A 21,151-nucleotide genomic window follows, 5' to 3' on the forward strand; every position below is an offset into this window, starting at 1 on the left:
GTAAGATGAGTGTCTTCCACTGCAGTAAAGCCAAAATGTACACAACTATTACATGGCTGGCTTGGTGCAGCCAGCTTCTGCAAACTGCCATGTGTGATGAGTGGCAGGGAAGTAGGCCAACTGAAAGGATGGCATCCCCATCTGGGATCCTCTCTGGAGGAAATCACTATGAGCAATTCCCGTGCTCCACAGAAATCTGCAAGTTCCAGATACTCTTGTGATCCTTAGACTTCTTAATACATTATCAGTGCTTATAACCTACTCTGGGCTACATGCTCCTTTCCCTTTCACAAAGCATATGTCAAAAAGACGGAAAATCTATCCAACATAGGGACAAATGGATAATCAGACCCCTTTTTAAACCCTTTATCCTTCATCGGATTAGTGCCAAATCAGCAGAGTCAATATATTAAAAGTCTCTTGGGTAGAGGAAATGGCTACACAGCCAGAAAAAAAACCCCAAAAAAACTCTTGAATCATCTGGGAAAGTGAAATTCTTTGGCCACTTGAGCTCATAAAAAGCAAATATTTTGGTACCTCTTGTTCAGTCCATACTGTATTCTGTGACCAGCAGCCTATCTCACCCTCAATGCCCAGATGGCCACAGAGCCCAACCTTACGGTTACACCCAATGTAACAGCTGTGAAGGTCGGGGGTTTGTCTGTTTAAAGATCCACAGATGGTGAAACTAAGGCTGCGGCTACACGGAAACGTTTTTCACTGTAAACGATACTTTTTCTTATCGTTTCGCTGTCGCGGCCACACGGAGCCGGCGTTCCCACTACCCCAAAACGATAGTTTTTGAAAACGGGTTCCAGAGTGGGAAAGTTTGAAAACGGCCTCGTTTCGTTTCCATTGTTACAGCTAAAACGTTTTTGCGTCAGTCACACGTTGACGCTGGGAGCCAATTTTAACACTTCTCTATTGTCTCACAGCGTGGCGTGACACAGTGGCGTGTGTACTGTATCGTTTCATCGTTTTCGTTTGGACAGCAGCGCGTTTCCGTGTGGTCGCAAGAATTTTCGTACCCGTTTTCAAAAAAAACCTCGTTTCGTTTTCGTGTAGCCGTAGCCTCAGAGAGCTCCAAATGTCGGGTTTGCTGAGCCTTCAATTGTGTATGAATTCATTCAGACTTTTTTGAGAAACACTAAACAGCTCATCTTAACATCTAAAAATGTGGCCACTGCCCTTGATATTAAGTGTTAAGCCTGGTAGGTGTTTGCATAGATTACCTGCGGGTGAGTGAAGTTGAAGGTCCAGCAAGTGTAGCCAAATGCAGCAAAGGCGTGAAGGCAGAGAGAGGGAAGGAAAATCAGTTAGGCTAATGGATGACAAGTTAAAAAAGAACAATTTTTCATTTCAACAGTGAAAAACATTGGTTACTAAAGCCTATATTCTCTACTCAAAGTGATGATGTCCATCTGCCAAAGTGGGGAGCATCCGCTTAGTATGCTGTCAACAAATTTTTGTTAATTCTAATTTTTTCTTTTCTTTCAAGCCAGTATGACCCAGCATTTTGAATTGAATCATCTCAACCCACCATTGGATTTCATTTATTTTGTTAAGAGTGACAAGAAGGGTCTGTTCTCCACCATGGACATGGTTTCATTTTTAACATTTAAAAAAACAGTACGATTCCTCACCAAAATTCTGCTGTCCCAGGCTGTTCTTATGCTAAATCTCTCCAACAAGTTTCAACGAAACAATGCGTTTTCACTCCAGCCCATGCCATGATGGAGGAATTATTTGTGTACACTTTAATCAGGGAACAGTTGGTTGATACGTATAAATGAGACTCACTCGTGAAAACTCAGCAATAAAGTCTAAAATACTATGAGAAATGTGACAGACTAATTCGTCAGGATATGAATTATCCAGTATACCCCATACGGCTGACATTTTCAGGATAACAAAAACAAGGTGAAAGTATCAGATATTTCAGGGTGTCAGATTTGAAAAGCAGCATCGAATGAGTCTTACACCAATGCGTCATTCCTAATCTTTTGACAAAACTCAGTATCCGATGACATCTTTTTTCAGTGCCTTCACATCAAAGGAATCACATCAAAAGATGTACTTTGCCAAGTTCAGATAATATTTGCTCGTTCAATCTTCAGTCTTTGATTGAGGTAAGCGATTGTCCCTCTGAGCCATTTATCTTACTATCCTCCCCTGTCCTTCATCTGCCCTGATAGAAACTGAGTGATCTGTAAATGCCCTGCATTTACTGTCATCTTCAGTCCATCCAGTACCACTCAAGTGTGGCAGACCAAATATTAAACCGAGCATTACTTCAAAGGTAACGCTTTTCTAAACCATTTCACCATGAGCTTGTGTTCATATACAGAAAGGAATTGTACTTCCAAGCAAGAGTTTGCAGAGTATGATGAATATTAGATTATAAAAAGGGTTGAATAACATTATGAACAAAAAACATTTTAATTTCTCAAGATGTGAACTACAAAGGTATTCAACAAAAATGCTGGTTAAGAAAGCCAGTTATTTCTTTTCTAAATGGACACAAGTGGACAGATTCTCCAAGTGAGACTATAGGAGCAACCAAATTAAACTGCTCCCACTTTCCAGAGAAATTATTGTGCAAATCGGCCACCTCGGTTTCAGTATATGTCCCATAGCTCATGGCCATCTGCAAACACTCCATGTTTGGTTTTGCAGAAGCTTTCTCTGTCCTTGAGTCAGAGTAGACTGAGGTTTTGCATTGCTCAGCACGGGTCATATGCGGCAAGAAGAATTTTCAATGACTCATCAGCATGTAATAGCACGCTGTGTTTTTCTCGCTGTCACAAAGATGAGAGACACAGAGACCAACAACAGACATGGGCTAGAAACTTTAAAGCAATGGGCCATGGAAGAAAAGTCAAATAAGCACGCGAGATGAAAATTAATGGTTTTCTTCATACTTTTACTGAGCTTAAAGTGACTCAAACATACTTCATACGTGAAACCATTAGACCAAAGACATTACGATGAAATTATTAATTGATTATTAATTATATATAATATATTAATTGAAAATTGCCCAACATCATGGGGATGTTTATCTGGATAATGTTTTTATGCGGATTCCCTGCTCAGCCTGTTGAGCAGGACATGCTTCATCCCCCGTCAACACCTAAATGGATATGGGAGGTAAATAAGGAGATGTTTAAAGGTAGCTGAAAGGAAGTAAGAATTTCTCTGTGCAATTGCACAATGCTGCAAAGAAATCTGTATGGATGTTTCAGAGGACAACTATCACAATGAATTATACCATGTATCCAAATATACCAGACCAGTAGCGCAGGTTTAGACAACTAATCCCTTCTTTGTCAGACATGACGATGTCTACTCTTTGACCAGGTGAAAAGAAAGGGGTTAAGGCAACAGGAGCTTAGATGCGCTTCTTTATGTCCAAAGTTTTGCCATGCCCACCTCTTTTTATGAAAAAGATGTGAGTATAATCCCAGAAAATGGTACGGATTGATTCTTCCAGAGAACTACACTTGAGAGGATTTATAAAAGGCAGGACAACACCAATGCCTGACCCTTACACTGCAACATCTCCCTTTGCATCCATCCCCTCGGGCTGTTTCAGTCAACAGAGTCCCATCCAGGTCGGGGGTAGGGAACTGCGTGTGGGGAAATTCGCACATCCACGTGCACACCACAAATACACAATCTCACACAGAGCTACTCCAGCCACCTACTTGTGTTACATAACACATGCCACTGCCTACCCGTCCACCAGCAGATCTGCAATACACCCTGCCAAGAATGGAGATTCATCAGCAGAGCTCATACACTGCAGAGGTATTACAGTTGACTTCCTAATCTCTCAGCATGGTGAATCATTTCAAACACGAGGACATGTCCTGTAAGCTGCTGATGCTTCATGACCTATATCCCTGTCCTGACAGTGAAAACTGAGATTTCAATCAGATGGTCTTTTCCTAAAAGTGACATCTGACAATCCACAAGGGTGAGTTTGGCCAAAGGATTCGCTTTGAAAGTGGACCACTTAGTGTATTGTGCCCATGTTCTCTCTCTCGTCAACAAACTAAAGGCAGAGTGCTACTTACTAAAAGCCCTATTGGCATAAAGAGACCACAGAAAGATTTGTTGTGTTTTGCAAATACACAAAATGTAGCTTTGAATTTGTCTGGGCAGCGATGAGCTGCCAACTCTGTTTAGGACAAGCCAAGATTTTATGCCTGATTCTGACACAACAAAAACTGCCTTTTTGAGCAGGCAGAAGTCACCTGAAGCCAAATATGTAAAAAGCCACCATTTAATAGTGTGAATCTCTTCAAAGAGGTCCTACATTAGCTTTACAAAAGTAAAATACTGCCGGCTTTACTGATATTCTTTTGTGCAGGTACTTATAGTTGGATAAATAACACAAAGCCTAGCAAACCGGAGCTTCTAAGAAAATGAAATTTCTTAGAAAATAAATGTCCTGGAAGTGTCTTACAAAATGGATACAAATAGCTTTAATACAGCAGCAATGTCCATCTCTAGACACCACTTGGTCCAATTTCACAACAGAATGGGCCCAAGAGCACAGTGGGCCATGAGATAAACTGTGTGGCAACACAAGTGTCATAATTCCTCCTTTTTAACTGTACAGTATTTTATTTGAGGCCAGCAGTTCGTTCCAGTACGCAAACACAGAATTGAGGGAAAGCTCAGCTGCTGAACAGTGCACTTTTCACGCCAGACTACTAAAGGAGGAAAATCTCATCATCCAAAGCGAAGCTGCACTGACACAGCCCTGAGCAGGACTCTGAACGGCTTATTTCAAATGGGCACTGCAGAATGTCTCTTCACCCAGAGGACAATACAGTCACTCAGTTTACAGCATGGACTCGTATAAGAAACACTGCATTTTTTTTAAAAGGACCAAATGGTGCTCAGCAAACACTGTTGCATTCTGGTATGGTTCCTCTTCCAATTCTCCATAGTTACATGCCTACTAGCTGGCAGGCTATTCAAGAATATGACTTCTCCAGATTTGACTCACTTTTACCATGTTTGAGCCCTGGCCTCCTGAGTCCTGGCATTTTGTGAACCTTTTTTTTTTTGGCTGTACTCTGAGATTATTGTGATGTCATTCAACAGTGAACATACTTTCTTAAAAAATACAGGGTAAATCTGCTATAATCTTTTTAATGATTTTTACATATGGACAAAAAAATAGATACAAAAAAGTACTGCAGGGACTTAGTCACCAAGCCCCAATATTGAAAAAGGTTATATATCTAGGCTCTGGAAGCTGAAGGCTTGACAATGATGAGCCCTAAAGCACAAGAGCATGAGGCATTAGAGTAATGACTTTTGCTCAACACAAGCCGTTATTTGCTCATGAAATTAGGTAAAAAACATTTACATTCAGGTCAGCTTTAATGAATAATCTCATTTCTAATGCTGAACAGTCATGGCGTTTCTCATTACACTGTACACTGTGGTACAGTGCAAGTCAACTTGGTACAGCTCTTCCATGCTCAGTTTTACATTGAGAATCCCCACGATGTGGGTTGGATCAGGTGGGTGTGGGTTTGTCATCATCATCATCATCATCATCATGTGAAGCTGTGATGATAGAGCTTCACATATTAGTAAAGATGGGTTTGAATATCTTTTAGGAATTGATCATTGTAACTGAATATTACAAAGCTCAAGTCTGGTCTATGAAGGAAAAAAAGACCAACCTGAAATCCACACCCATGTTTATGTATTCATTAGTCATAGACAACATGTGATGCATACGCACCAATGAGAAAGCTGTGACTTATGTTGTAAATAGTGTTTGGGACGAAACGACTTCATGGCACAAAGGAAAGGTGTTGCAGTGTGAGTTTCTGCAGAGACGTTGCTTTGTACACCCACAGGTGACGATTCCAAACAGAAGCCTGCAGTGTCTTCCTGTCATCATACGGTCTCAGCTCCGCTTGCTTGGAAGAATCAGTTGGCATCAGTACTACTTATAATGGAAAACCTTCATACAGATTCAGAAATGATGCTTGATAAGAATGACCAGCCGCGACCCACTAGGACCTTAAGCTATCGTAAAAAAGAAAAAAACAACTTAAGAAACATTCTAAAACCAAAGCATTGTTCGGAAACCTCCCAAAAGTGAGTAGTTGTTTTTTTAATTTAACAGAACTGTCATTGTCCCAGCTGGGGCCTTTGTGGAGTGTGCATGTTCTCCCTATGTATGCGGGGACATTTTCTTCCTGCCGTGCAAAAGCATGCATGTTAGGTTAATTGGTGTCTTGAAATTGTCCCCAGGAGTGAGTGTGTGTCTCGTTTGTCTCTGTATGGCCCTGTGATGGACTGGCGACCTGTCCACAGTGTACCCTGCCTCTCTCGCCCAATGACGGCTGGGACAAGCTCTAGCCCCCAAACGACCCTACAGTTGGATTAAGCGGGTGTAGAAAATGGAAGGATGGAGAACTGTTATTGTTTGAAGAAAAAAAAGAAACATTAAACAAAGACCATTGCAGAGCTTTTAAATCCCTGACTTTTATGGTAAATTATTCCGTTTCCTTCATGTTCAATGCATCATTCATTTAATTTTTTAATTAAATAATTACCCCTTATTGCTTTATGATTTTAGGTGCTCAATAGTTCAGGGCCTCCTGAAGGACTGAGTAAAGAAGATAAATGCCTACTGCAGATCATGCTGACAAAAAGGTAAAAGGTCACTGGAAAACTTCAGAAAAATCGGTCTTATTTTTGGCCTTTTTATTGATATTTTTCGAAGCTTAACATTCTTGAGCGGATTATCTGCACCTTGCAAGACAGACACTTCCTTCCATTTATGTACAATTAATGAAATACCTATCAGGCAAAGTTTGATATGTTGACCATTCATATTTATTTTAATTTTTTTTTTACAACTGTTTTTGTTTGTGTCTGGACTTCATGTTTACTGGTTTAATACACAGAGTCTTGCAATACAGAACCTTGTTCTTGTAATATGTGCAAAATGTGGTTTGGAATTGTCTTGTAGAAATAAGCAAGCAAGATGGCAGCATATGATGCTCAAAAACATGCGTATATAAGATTGCATTAGTGTTGCCTTCACAAATGACTAAAATATGTGCCATAAGCACTGATGCCTATGCAGGTTTTAGAACTGTGTGTCTGATAAAAACTCAGATGGTCCCTCCCTTTTTTAAATAAGATGAAGCATCCCTGAGCTCCCAAAACAGACACCAGCATTCCATCTTCTTCATATGTTTTTTTATTAGGTTTGGTCTTTGCATGGTAGAGTCTCAAGGCTGTTTTTGTGGATGCAGCCACAAACTGGGCTCACTAACAAGGGTTTTCAGAAGTGTTCCTGTGCCCGTGTAGTGCTCTCCTCGGCAGAATTGTCATGTCTCAGGTCTGTTTTTAATGCAGAGCTGGCTCAGGCCTTAACATCACAGCGGTTCAATATTGGTTTATGGCATTCCCAAAATATGTATCTATAGTCCCTGGATCATTTAAGACTAGGTTAATGGTAGAGTTTACACTGGGGAATATTATTCCTAAATTATTAGACTGTTTTCCCACAGTCTAATGAGTGGTAGACCCCCAACAAATATTTCTTCCAAAAGACCTTTTACTGTTTTAACTGTTAACCAAATGAGGTAATTAGTTTTTAGATGACTTTATTAATCAGGTCACACTTTTCCAAATTTACATATTACTGACATCCCATTCCAAATAAGCTCATTTAAAAAAATAAATAAATAAACATTCCACTTCCTTAGCCTCCACATCTAATATGTCTTTGGACTTTTCTTGTTTAAATAGAGGGTTTTAGATTATAAGTAAACCATTTAATTCTACTTTTAATTAAAATCTTAACACTGCATTCTAACTTTTGGAAATGAGAGTGTAAATCATAGTCGCCTGGAGCTGTCTCCTGCAAACAGAAGCCATTCTGAAAACCCCCTAAGCTGTCGGGTCCAAAATGGGAACTGTGATTGTGTTCCAAGAGGGGTTGTAGTACATGCAGTTCACATACTGCACCACATGACATCAATCCTGGGTCATGGCCAGAGGGAATCAGCAGTGGAAAAACTAAAGCTTATTCCATTTGGGGAAAGCAGGAAACAGGGGTATAAACAGTAAATGTGGGGTCACATTACACTTCCTCTGCAGTTATTCCCACAGACTAAAACGTCTCTTCACAACAAACCCCTCCTCAGAGTTTAGCTATGATGCATAAAACAAGTGACCAAAATATCACAACTGATCAAGAATTAAACTGAGTAACAGATGTACCAGCACATATTCAAAGTGTTTTTTCAGATCAATCAGCACCAACTGTGCACCGCAGCACTTTTTTCCCTGACTCGGACAAAATATGCCACCGCAGTCATAGTTTTTACAATATAAAGCAAAATAAACAGGAAAACAAGTGCTTGGCACGTTGCCTGTACGAGCTCTTTGAAGACAGTGAACACAAGGCCAGAGGACATGTCGAAACACCATCAAAACAATGACATCCACCAAAGGAATGTAGGACCTGGGTGATAACGCTTAACTGGAGCATGTTAGACAAGCCATACTGACAAGAAAACCGACCACAAAAAAGCAGTGCTGACAACTATTCTCAGTTCATTCAAAACTAAACAGAGAGGAGGTTATATACACATCAAGTATACAGAAACTTTCATGGAATCCAGCATCAGACTCGCGTGGAAACGAATTGTCCTCAAAGAGTGACTGACAAAGAAAAACTGAAATATCCCTCAACTTATAGGGGGTCGAGCTTAATTTTTACAGTCAGCATGAGAAGGAGAAGCTACCTTGCTGACATAAGCTGCAGCATCATGGCCTCACCAACTATACACCACATTTCCTTTATCCTGCATTTTCCTTCAGTGAAGAAAATGTGCTCCCTGGGGGCCACAAAAGTCCCTGTAAGAAGTTTCTGTTTGAACAGAAGAGGCAATCGAGTTTCTTTTCCTAAAGCACATGACAACCAAAACGATATCACTGCTTTACAGATCTGCATTTGCTGAAACGGTGCATTTAAAAAAAAAAAAAAAAAAATGCTCCAGTAGTCCAACTTGATACATTGCCACGATTCTCCATTCATCCCCAATTAAACGGGCTCTGAATCCTCCCACAGTTGAACTTCCACAAACAAACTGGTCTCAGATAACCATTTCTATTCTAGGGGCACTTCATTCTTTACCATGATTTTCTGTCCATTCCCAACCTGGAAGAGGCCAGAATCTTCCCACAGTTAGTCACGGGACTGCTGGCAAGCTGAGGGGACTTGGAGGCATATGCGCCTTTCCATCTGTTGCTCACTCACTGCTTTCCAAACCCCTTCCTCTGTCAGCAGCCATCTGCTTCCAGCCCTACCCCACTGGCAGGAAACATGAGCACTTCCACCATAGGACATGGCTGATGCACAAACTGAAAAAAGAAAAGTCTATAGGAGACTTAATAGACCTCTCAGCTTTTGAACAAGAAAGAGATCATGCTAGAAGAAAGGGTATTTGAAAATACCACAAGACAATCCAACTCTAGAAGTAGGCCCCTATTATTTCCACTATCTAATAATCTGCCATAATGTACTTTTTTTCTGGGTTTTTGAGATAATCAGCAACAAATTATTTCAAAATAGTAAGCTGAGAAATCAAAATACAAACAGGCAAAACAGGACACACAATATTGGCATTATATAGAACCAACCATTAGCCCTGATCTCTAAATAATCAGAGAACATTGCTGACATTTTGCTGAAAAATCATTGTTTCCTAAATAACAAATAGTCGGTAATCAGAGTAATTACCGAACATATTTTTCTGGATCAACTAAACAATTCACATACTCATTTTTTGGTTCTCTTGAATTCAGTGCATAAGGGAGTCTGTTTTGCCAATTTAACTGTAAAAGATAATAGCAGCTTCACAATTACACAATAACCCTGCAGCAAGAAAAACATTGACCGTATTATATGACAATACATCAAAAGAAAATTTGAGCTTCTTTTATCTAAATCTAATAAAGCCACTTAATTTAGAACAAATTGAAATCAAAAATGAGCACGGCGCATTATTTCAATGGCTTTTCCCTTCAACAAAACATTAGAACTGACAATGCTGGAATATGAGAGAGGACAACCAGTCCTCCACTTTCTGCTCATGAGAGATTGGGATGAGTATGCTCTAAATTTTTCTGACCAGCTTCCTCTCACCCCTCTGCATTCAGAACATTTAAAAACAAAAAAAAAAGAATTAGCTGTCCATCAACAGGAGAGAGAGAGAGCCTTTGTTCAGCGGCACAATGGAGGGCATTCTGCTGTGGAGGATAGCGTCACATTCAATAAGCCAATGCTGTGGTGTGGCAGCAGTGAGAGGACAGCAGGGTTGATGCAGAAACAGCACTCTGACCCTACAGACCTCCCAGGCCCTCAGACAGTGGCTCTGTTTACAGCTAAATAGCTCAGCTCATCTCTGCTGACCTGTGGTCAAGCGTCGGGTTAGGTGTTGCAGTGGATTTCGGCGGGGTTGTAATGAGCAGTTTGTGGCTGTACATAAAGTAAACTGTACGGGCTAATCACATAACGGGAGACTCTTTTGAGAGTCTGGCTTGTGCAAACCCTGTTATCTGGTGAACATCTGTCAGGGGGAGGTCTGTTACTACTACCACACTCTGGAGAATAAACATGTCACGTAAACTTCACAAGGAGTGCCACCCCCGCCGCCAAACACTACTCTTAAGCTTTAAATGTAACTGAAACCTTATACAGTTGATGCACAGCACAAAAGTGGTTCAGCTGCAGATGCTATAGGAGATCTGATGTCTTCAGGTGAATGGGAAATCAGAGGAAGCCTACACTTGATCAATCCCCACTCGTGCGACTGACGTGAGAGTCGAATGTTATATCATATGCACAAGGCCGGCAGTCTTTGAGCTCTGCCACATGAGATAAAGCAAAGGAGCTCTTTGAACCTACATGTGAAAGATCACTCTCCCAACACAGATTTGACTCAAGTGTGTATTTTCTTTTAGATGTGTGTGATTCTCTTGATTTAAGAAATAAATCCTTTAATACCAAAACACACCTGAGTTGAAGGAAAAGAGGCCTCCAAGAGGTCTGTTGGTTTGAAACATTTGGTTTTTACAATAACATCCTTATTTCCAATTCAATATGTTACTTCTGTGGGCAAAAGTGCCATCATTTGGATCTCAGTTGAACAAACGGTGTAGCTTTCTTTCTTTTTTTTTAAATATGTTGAATCATCTTAGTTGACACACTCTGGGTCTTAAATAAAGTATTAGCATTATTAGTATTAATTAGGGTTAGAGCCCGTATCCAATCCAAAATTATCGAGTGGACAGTACAACCATCTGTAACCACTAAGGCTGAGCCAAATCTTTCAGATTTATCAAAGTTACTGTGGAGAAAACAGTCTTTGTAGGCATGTAAATATGATCCTTACAATTCAAACCTTGGCCATGTTTGACATCTGACAATAGAGTTTTTTGCATGTGACAGAAAATGAAAAGCTTCATTTGTCCCCTTTAGGTATGATGCTGTACTTCAGAAGCTCAAAGATAACTGGGATCAGTGCTAAACAGCCTCCTTGACTCTGTCTTCTGTTAAGAAATATACATCCCACTCACAAATGAGCACTTAACCCTGTCGTTTAACCTGCTAGTTAGAATCCTAGATCTTATTAGCCAATTTTGGCCCTTAATAGTATTCAATACAAAACATCTGCTTTGCTATACAGAGAAAATGCTTGGACTAATTTAACACTGGTGCACAATGTGTCTCTTCCAGAAAGCCCTAATATAAGTCAACTATGTAACTGTCAGTTGTCATGGTAACTGATTATTTTAACCTCACTTGCTTGTTGCCAGGTTCTCCTCAACAAGTTCAGTTTTTCTTCCAACTATTCCCCTCCAGCTCAGGCAGCTGTCTGGCACACCTTTTCATTTCCTTATCCATACGATATGTATCATGGAACAAATGGGAAAGTAGACATTTACACTACGTTAAACCTCAGCTCGAAAATAGCAGACTGTTGTTCAGGATTTTAATAAAGCAAATGACCAATTTGTCATAAGTGCTAGATTCATTTTCAGCTTAAATTAAATCTATCTTCTGTCTTTCTTTAGAAAACTGGACTTAGGACCGTCATCTCATCTCCTTTGGAAGATTTACCATACATCACTGCACAAATGTATTATATATAGTTTTAATGCATTTTGTTCAATATCCTGTCTAAACTTTTACACATACTTTTAAACTGTTTATACCGTCAATATATGCTGCTGAGTAAGATTTTATTAATGGGAAAACTAATGTACTAACAATGTGTTGACAGTTTGAAGCTAAACCTCTTTTAAACTTTGAATGATTAAAATCATTATTACATTGGACTATGACTATATGATTTCAAGTCTAAAACTACGTGTCATCTGATCCGTATAGTCATCCTTAGTATTTGTTACCTACATTTTGCTCATCGGTTTAAAGCTAAATACATATATCCAAAAAAATTAACAACACACATTCATACTTCTTGCTCCAGTGGATTAAAATGGAGGCACTACAATTTATTCACCCGTTGCCATGGTGAATCATAGTATCAGAGCTCCATTGATGGAGATTTTTTTTTTTTTTTTTTTCCATGAACTAACTCAGAACTAATTGAATTAACTCTGTACAGCTGCTCTGCAACATAAAACTCTGAGTTTCTCATTTCAGGGCACATCAACTCAGAGTTCAGGGTCAGACTCAGAGTTTGCCAAGCCCCACTTTGTGGAAACAGACTCCTGTAAGAATGTTTATTAAGCTCCAAGCACTGTCTGCAGCACATGTCAGGGACGGTCAGTGAGTTCCAAACTTGTCTATTGAATACAAAGATGCAAAGTCACATATACATATACATATATATATATATATATATATATACATATATATATTAAAAAATGTACATTTAAATACATTAAGAATCTCAGCCAATATGCAGTATTGATACTGGAATCTTTTTTTTTTTTACTAGACAGATCAATGTTGAAACAACAAAAAAAATCCACCTTTTGGTGGCAACTATTGTTAGAAGGAAATAGTGACAGTAATAATAATTTGTGATTTAACTGGTGATAAAACAGAGACCTTTCAGGAAAACAAAAAACTACACGAAGTTACTATGTGGAGCATTGTTGTCTCCACAAATGATCATTTTTAATTTCCTCTCTACATATGAAAAAAAAAAAAAAGACTATGAACATACAAGCTTTGTGGCCGTGGGTAGATTTATAAGGAATAAGCTCATATAAGCATTCCCAAACTCCATCTCAATGCTTATTAGCATCAACTCATTAATATCATCATCTTACTAAAGACTTCTTAAAGCTGCCTTATGCTACACTGGCGGACAATAACAAAATTTCCTCATAACAAAGTGGCTTTAGCTGAAAATCACTGTTAATGTGAAACATGAGTTTGCTATTTGAAAAAGACTGGGCTGGTCAACCTCTGTATAAGTAGGGATCAAAGTGCATGTATTGCATACACCCATGCGTACCTTGTGGCTTGGACATAAAAGATTTCACAATTCAAATTATTATCATTCTCTAAAGATTTTCTAATAGCATGCTGTTTGATTTGGGCCGCTTCTGTGACTCAAGGAAAGAAGAAAATATTTCTCCATGGTTGGGTCTATTCCATGCTTCGCAGATGTATTTACATAAGGCTTTATTTAGGCACAAGATCTACAACAAGTAAATACTTACTGAGCCACTCTATAAACACCAGCATTCCACATTAACAGCAATTTGCATTGACACACCGTGGAAGAGACACAGCTGGTGGTATTGACTGACACTTCTAACTCCATCTAATCCATATTCACAGATACAGTTTAGAAATATAATGAGCACATTGTGGAGATTTCCCTTGCCAGAAGTAGCACCAGCAGCATTCTCCTCACACAGATGGCCTACAGCCCGGTTCATCAACTCAAATTCCAACCATGCAACCACACACCACTCAAACCTTGGACTCTTACAACCGTGTGCAAAACCTCAGCAAACTCAGGCTTTATTTGCACGATTAATCAATGTTTATTCATCCAAACTACACGTATTTAGCATCATAACTCTTAAACTACAGAAACGGTATGGCTTGTCGTGAATAAAAACGAAGATGTTTTAGCTTTACGTCTCAGTGGTCCTGAGGAAATGAATCCTGCTTCATTAGCAAGAATAAAAGGGCATCATCATCGTGCCCTGTTTGTGATTAGCAGATGAGCACCAGTGTTCATGGTCTCCTTAGCAAATGGGATGCAGTGTGTACCAGGGAGCCGCTTAGGTGCCACACAATGCCAGCAGAGAGCTCTGAGGCTTCAGTCTGTGCGCTTTTTGTATCTGTCTGTGTCATCCTGATTGCTATTCGAACACACAATGTCCCATTGTGCAGGCTTTTTAGTCCTTTCTTGAAATCCCAAGCACCACTCTTGAGTAGCAGTGGTTTTGGGTGACCGCCTTTGCTCTGACATTGGCCTGTCAGTTGATAATTTGAAAGTCAGTGTGAGCTTTTGCAGCTACAAGGAATAAAGTTATTACACACAATATAAGAGAACATTACAAGAAAAAAAACAGAAAATTTGGCTCAAAGAAACCCCAGAATTATAAAGTCAGGTCAGTATTCTTGAATCATAACCAGCTATTAAGAAAGTGCAATGCGACCTTTGGGGCTAAAAAAAAAAAAGCAGGAAGGAGTCAAGGCTTTACAAGCTTTGAAGCATAACTGCAATTTGTACTTTAAACATCATCATAAAGCTACACATCTTTTCAATATTCTTCACAACGTCCGGAAAAACTGATGAACATCGAACTTAGATTAGAATAAAAATATGAATAATAATCGGACCTCAAATAGTACGTAAAAACAAAACATGCTCATTTCCCCTTTCCTTTGAAAATTATACCTTAAAAGATCACCTAAATCAGATTACAGATAACTTCTCTGCCGCAGCCTCCATATTTCTGTGACCCCTTGCACATTAATTTCTTCAGATGAAATCCCGGTGCAAACATAATCTTCAACGCTAGTTAAAGGTTTAACGTTTGAAGGGCACCTGATCCAGCAATTCACCTTTGCTTTTCTGTCTATGACATATACACAGTTACAATAAATCGGTATTTCTGTACGGATCTGCAGTGAAGCAACACTTTGGTTTGACTCATGTCTGAGTGATCAATCATAAGACACAATTACAGAGAGAACCTGTGAGCTGATAGCCTTAGACTCAGACTAAAGACAGTATTTAACTGACCACTACTGAACACACCATTGGGTGAAAACGTCAGCATCCCCTTTCAAACGAACCATGCTCAGGATGAAGGCAGGCACATATCACGCTGCATCTGAGATCACAGTCCCCTGATCTGACAGATTCAGAACCTTTCTATCACAATAAAAGGGATCCCTCGGGACTCTTTTTCAATCCCAAATAAAGGTGACCGTGCGTCCACCTTCATCCACAGCACCGTACATTCCCAACTTTGGTTTTTTTACCCAGTGCACCTTTTCTATAAGACACAACCATTGTCCAATAATTTGATAGAGCACATTAGCTACACTAGCAAACCCAACTTCAAATCTTGAGAGCTTACTATTCTATTAATATTAAATCAATGAAGGCTCAGTATCACTTTGACCTGACTCACAGATAATTGATGACTTAACCGCTGGGGCACAAACAGTTCTCAGTTCACCGTGTATTTGTTGCACTTGATTACGTTAAGTATGCATCACAAACTGGGTTCTGGATTACCATATTATCTTATGACCCTGTCTGATGGAATGAACCCGTCTTAAAATCTAGGTCAAACAATTAATCCCTCTTTGGTTCCCTCTACAAAATAGAAAGTAGATGCCATCTATAGTGTGCCATCTATAGTGGATGCTTCTGCATCCATGTTTTGACTCTTCTCTTTTAAGTCGACTTGATTAGCAGTGTGATATCTTGAAGTAAATTCCTCACGTGCTACTCCTACATTTTGGTACCACCATTTTGCTTGACGATTTCCTGGCCTGGCCAGCCTCACATCTCACAGTAAATTTCACCTTTATCTAATCTATGTCAGCTTCAGTTGTCCTGTGTTCACAAACAAGGCTTTAAAAAATAAAAGACAAAGGGGGGAAAACAAAGCGTCTCTTGCTCTTACATGTTATTTGTTTAATTAAATGGTTCAATGACACCAAACACCACCCTGAACAATAATACGAAAAAGAGGCATCAGGAAGCATAAAAGACGTGACTGGAGCATCATCGTCATATGAAGTTCTTATTAATCCACAAAACAACAGGGAGACCTTAGTATAGACGGGGATTCATTTTGTAATTTCTGTTCGGTCTTTCTTCAGCTAAATGCACGAGCCACTGGTTCCTTAGCAACAGACTCTGCAATGATGCAAGATTGAAGAGGAACATATCTGCAGTTCCACAGTGCAGGTGAAGACAAGTCAGTCAGGGTCTGTTGTTGCCGCTCTTCAAGGCATCTGGAAGTCCCAGTTAATATGGTAACCACATCTCATTTAACATGATGAAAGGGCATCTAACTGTTGTCCTGTTTTTTTTTTTTTTAGAAAGATACATCTTTAATGCCTTTTGGTATACTGTAAAGTGTATACGTGGAGATAACATTAAAGTACACCTTAACCATGTTAACATGCTAAATGAATTAACGAACTAAAGAAACAGAGAATATAACCTTGTTTTCTGATGCAATTCAGCTGTTTGGTGTTGTATATAAGGGCTATATGGATGTTTCCAGCTGTGCTAAAGACAATGTGAAAAGTCTCTAGTCTCAAGTCTCAGCAGTGAACTTCAAGCTATAAATTATGATCAGACAGCAAAAGCATATTTCTAATCATTTGCTTATGTTCAACAATCAAAGAGGGGGAAAAAAATTAAAGATTTTAGCTGTATGTCCAATATTCAAGTTAAATTAAAGCAGAAACTGTGAGACTGCTTTTTTGAAGAACCGCTTGAGGAGAAACATGGGAGAAACGAAAATTATCTGCATGAAGAAAACACACAAGCTTAAGGGAGAATGAATCAACAATAATAAAAAAAAAAGTTCACCGCTACAAAATTGCCCCATGGAAGCTTTCCAAATTCATGACACCCTACAAGGGAATAACACCATCTGTTTTACTTTTCCTTGGGGGGGTCAAGTGTTTGCAGAGTTTTCAGGGAGAAGAAACTAAATATTTTTATCAAATAAAGTGAGTGAATAAGCTGACCTTTGTGTTTTTAAAAAGGCACATCTGAGAGTTAGCGAACAAAAGACTTCAGTGTTGTCCTATTGAGACACAGAATAAAGACATGCCTTCATTGATATTATTATGCAACCATCCTTAAAATAACATCTGTTTCTCAAAAAGGTAGACCTAAAAGTCATGTTCTAGAAGTAGTTTTTTTCCATTTTCACATGAGGACGCATTTAATTTTCATTAGCCCCTTTCACACTGCCGAATAACCCGCGTTTAATTCGCGAATTTAGCGTGTCCGCTGTTGTGTTCACACTGCCGCGTCAACTCGACTCGCCTTTCGACCCGCGTCGGACCCTAGTCTTTTTGCCGAGCCGAGTTTGGTGTGAACGCAATCGACGCGGGTCGGACGTGGGCGTGGCGTGAGGAGTTTAAAAGACAGAATGGACAACTGATTCAGAACAACAGCGACAGGTGAGGACAAGTTTTACTCTGTTTTAGCCTACATCAAGTTGGAGACATTTTTTAATATGGCCAACTGGTGAGACAAGGAGGTCCGCGAGCTCCTCAGCCTCCGAGCAGAGGACGTTATTTTCCGCCACATTTCGGGGACGGTGAAAGATGGACCTCTGCTGGAAGGGCTGGCGAGAAAGATGGGAGAGCGCGGTTTCCCACGCAGCAAGACGCACCGTAAAGTAACATCTCCATGAACTGCATTGCAAAAATGAGTTCTCAAGGTGTCCCGCCATCGTTTGTTTGAAAAATTTGATGCAGACAGGTGTATTTCACCCTACCTCCGACACATGGCTTGTGCCTACGTCATTGTACACGCCCAGCATTTTCTGTGTTTCGTGTGACGCTCTGCCACTAGGCAACGCCCCCTGAACTCGGCTTCAGGCGACACGGGTCACCCTGACACGCCAAGCGTTCATATTGCTCGACGCGGGTCGAAGGTGCAATTTGGACCCGCTAAGATAGCGGGTCGCAGTGTGAAAGGGGCTATAGTGATCTTGTCTTACATCATATAACAGTCCTGCTTTAGTGTTTGTGACAGTGACACTTAAATTGTTTAGTGGAAATCAAGGTTATATTTCAAACATTTTTTTAAATGATCAAAAAAAAGAACAAACATAAAAACTGGACTGAAACCAAGGAAAATCCTGAAGTTGGCTGCACATTCGGTGGCAACCTCTCTAAGGTGAAATTGTCAAAAGACTAACAATTCTAAGGAAATATGAGGCTCACTTCAAGTCAGTTCCTCAAAAGGTTTGCACACGTTTGACCTTGAACCGCATAATCTGTACAGTGTGCAGTACCTCTGCAACTGGCAAAATCCATGGGGATTGTAGTTGCTGACCACGTAACCCCAGCTACAGTACATCTTTGTTTATATGACAAATTGTACTGTGAGAGCATTGAAATACTAACCGATAACACCAGTGTCAAGGTCCTTCGGTCCTACACTGTCCTCTAACAAGTTCCACCATAAACAAACCAGCTGGTTTCATTCAGATGAAACATTCTCCCATTTTAAATTAATGTTAAAAAAAAAAAAATTAATGCTCATGTTGGACTATTACACCAACTGTTGATTGCTAAATAAACTGTAACTTGATTCCAACTGTATCCAGATGCATTAGCAGTTTTAGAAAGAAATGGGGAAAGCGTGTTACGGAGTTGCAGGAGCACTCTTCGAGAGCCCAATTTTGATGGACAGTGTACTAACATAACCATCGGTTGGTAGTAAATAGCTGGATGAGAAGCGAGCTAAGACACTTGGGAAACTGCTACCATAATTTAAGATGTCTACATTTGGCAGTGTATCATCTCCAGTTGACATAATGCTGCACATAGCAGGGAGGTCTGGTTAGCAGCCGCTGCTATCCTTCTTTGGTCGTGTGGTATCGTTTGGACTTTCAGTGTGCTACAGAATATGCCCACTGAGAGGCCTTAACAGACCCAGTCACGTCCATTACCTACATCAAAATTCCTGTTGTCAGTCTGCGGTGTGTCTCTGCCTTGTGCAGGCCAATCATTACTTTAATGGAACACATTATATCCCATTTGGGAGCCTCTTCCTGATCTGATCAAAATTGAACAAATACAGAAACAAATCACTAATTCTCAAGGTCAGCATTAGATTGAAAATCGTGTTAATTTCTGCAAATCCCACTTAACAGCAGAGGTGATTTTTGGGGGTGGGGGAGGCTAATTACAGTTGCACAGATAGGCTGCCTTTTGTGAGTGCAACTGAGCATTGTGTTGTTAACACTGCAGTGCATGGGTGCAGTTCAATCCTTGAACAGGACTATGAGATCGGCTACGCCCCCAACCTCGAAGTGTGATTGTTGACACCGGGCTGTGCGCCCATGACAATGTTACCAAGTGTGCATAAAAGGGAGGAAATGAGGACCCCTCCACCCCCACCCACAAAAAAAAAAGAAAGGAAAACACACACGCACACACACATGTAATCCGTTTTTTTATCCTAACCCCTCAATGAATGAAAAGCACAAAACGGCAATGAACGCCCCTTGTGTGTCCCATCTACTCACCTTCAATGGAGATTACGTGCTCTCTGATCTGGTTCTGCAGGGCCAGGTCATCAATGCGCTCGATCAGGTCGTAGATTGCGTAGATGTTCGGGTGAACAGACTCGAACCGATGGATCTCTGCCCTTATGGCCGCTGAGTTGGACAAAACAAACTGCGAGCCGGCCGAGCCAGACTGTGCAGACTGGCCCGAAACAGTCCCCGAACCGAACTGGCCGGCCCCTGAGCTTGCAGACGATCCGGATCCGAACTGGGACGGCATAGATTGAGGAACTGGGACGGGAACGGGCGTGGGGACCGTGCCTGGGGTAGGCATGGCAGGCTGAGACTGCTGCGAGATACCGGACCCTGGGACGCTGGACTGGAAATTCATTCTTGGGTTTTCGGAGCGACTAACTCTTTCAAATCAGCAGCACCAATTTGCAGGCTAGAATTTGGGATTGGAGCGACGCGAACAAAAGAAGTCCGCGCGATTTTGATGGTCTGGAAAACGATCGGCGCAGAAGCATCAATAGTTGGTCGCCAATTGCAACAAAACGCGGCTCATATTATTAAAACTTGACTGTGATTCATTTTCCGTTATTGGCCAGATCTGTCCAGGGCCTTTTTTTCTGTCTTACAACCCCGCAATGCCTACCACTTGGACACTCCTACACCGCTGCTTTGGTCAACCCCGTTTTCCTCAGTTGCTCTGTTTGAAGGAGACAATGGGCTAAGCTTCAGCAAGGCGCCCTGGTCCACTGCCTTGAATGCGTTGTTTCTGCGCTGAAATGAAATAGTGTTTAGTCCTCTCTGGTCCAAGTGGTCCCAGCCCAGATCCCTCCTCCGCATGCTGAAACGTCACCCATAACGTAATTGTACTTGAGATGGGGGAGGGTGTGATTGGATTTGGTGGAGGGAGAAAATCGCAACGTGCACATCACCGTAATAACCTACCGGGCCGTTATGCCAGGACGAAAATAAACAAGAGGAAGATAGAAATGCGGATCCTGCTGTTACATCTAGAAGGGCGTCTATAGTTAGTTGTTATTGTCTCGAAAACCGCAAGATAGCGTGTCACAAGCAGCCCCACGCGTACGTGCTCGCGCACGCGTACGCGCAGATAGCCATAATGTGACTTTTTGACGAACTTTTTTTTCCATCCTTGGCTGTACAATCCTAATCCTGTAACTTCAAAATACCGACGTCCTTGATATTATACATTACAACAAAATGCCAAATTCAACGCCACATGTCCCACAACAGCAAGAGGCCCGAATAAAAGACAGTTTATCTTTTGCTCCAGGCACAGTCAGTCCTTATTGTGGTCTTAAACATGCTCTCAATTGTAATAGGCAACAGAAATGATCATGGT

At 40.6% G+C, this 21,151-nt stretch overlaps 1 protein-coding gene across 2 annotated transcripts in view; it reads right to left on the minus strand.

The window, feature by feature from the left end:
• agap3 (ArfGAP with GTPase domain, ankyrin repeat and PH domain 3) overlaps positions 1-20,720 on the minus strand; it is a 123,778-nt gene extending 103,058 nt beyond the window's left edge. The window contains exon 1 of one of the 2 annotated variants that reach the window (XM_075483218.1): positions 19,801-20,720. In XM_075483218.1, the coding sequence (XP_075339333.1) occupies positions 19,801-20,170 (370 nt within the window). In that variant the 5' untranslated portion in view covers positions 20,171-20,720. The remainder of the gene's footprint in view (positions 1-19,800) is intronic. The other variant, XM_075483221.1, reaches the window with a different exon arrangement.
• Positions 20,721-21,151: the final 431 nt, after the last annotated feature.

This window comes from Odontesthes bonariensis, chromosome 14, assembly GCF_027942865.1.
Source record: "Odontesthes bonariensis isolate fOdoBon6 chromosome 14, fOdoBon6.hap1, whole genome shotgun sequence".
NCBI lineage: Eukaryota > Metazoa > Chordata > Actinopteri > Atheriniformes > Atherinopsidae > Odontesthes > Odontesthes bonariensis.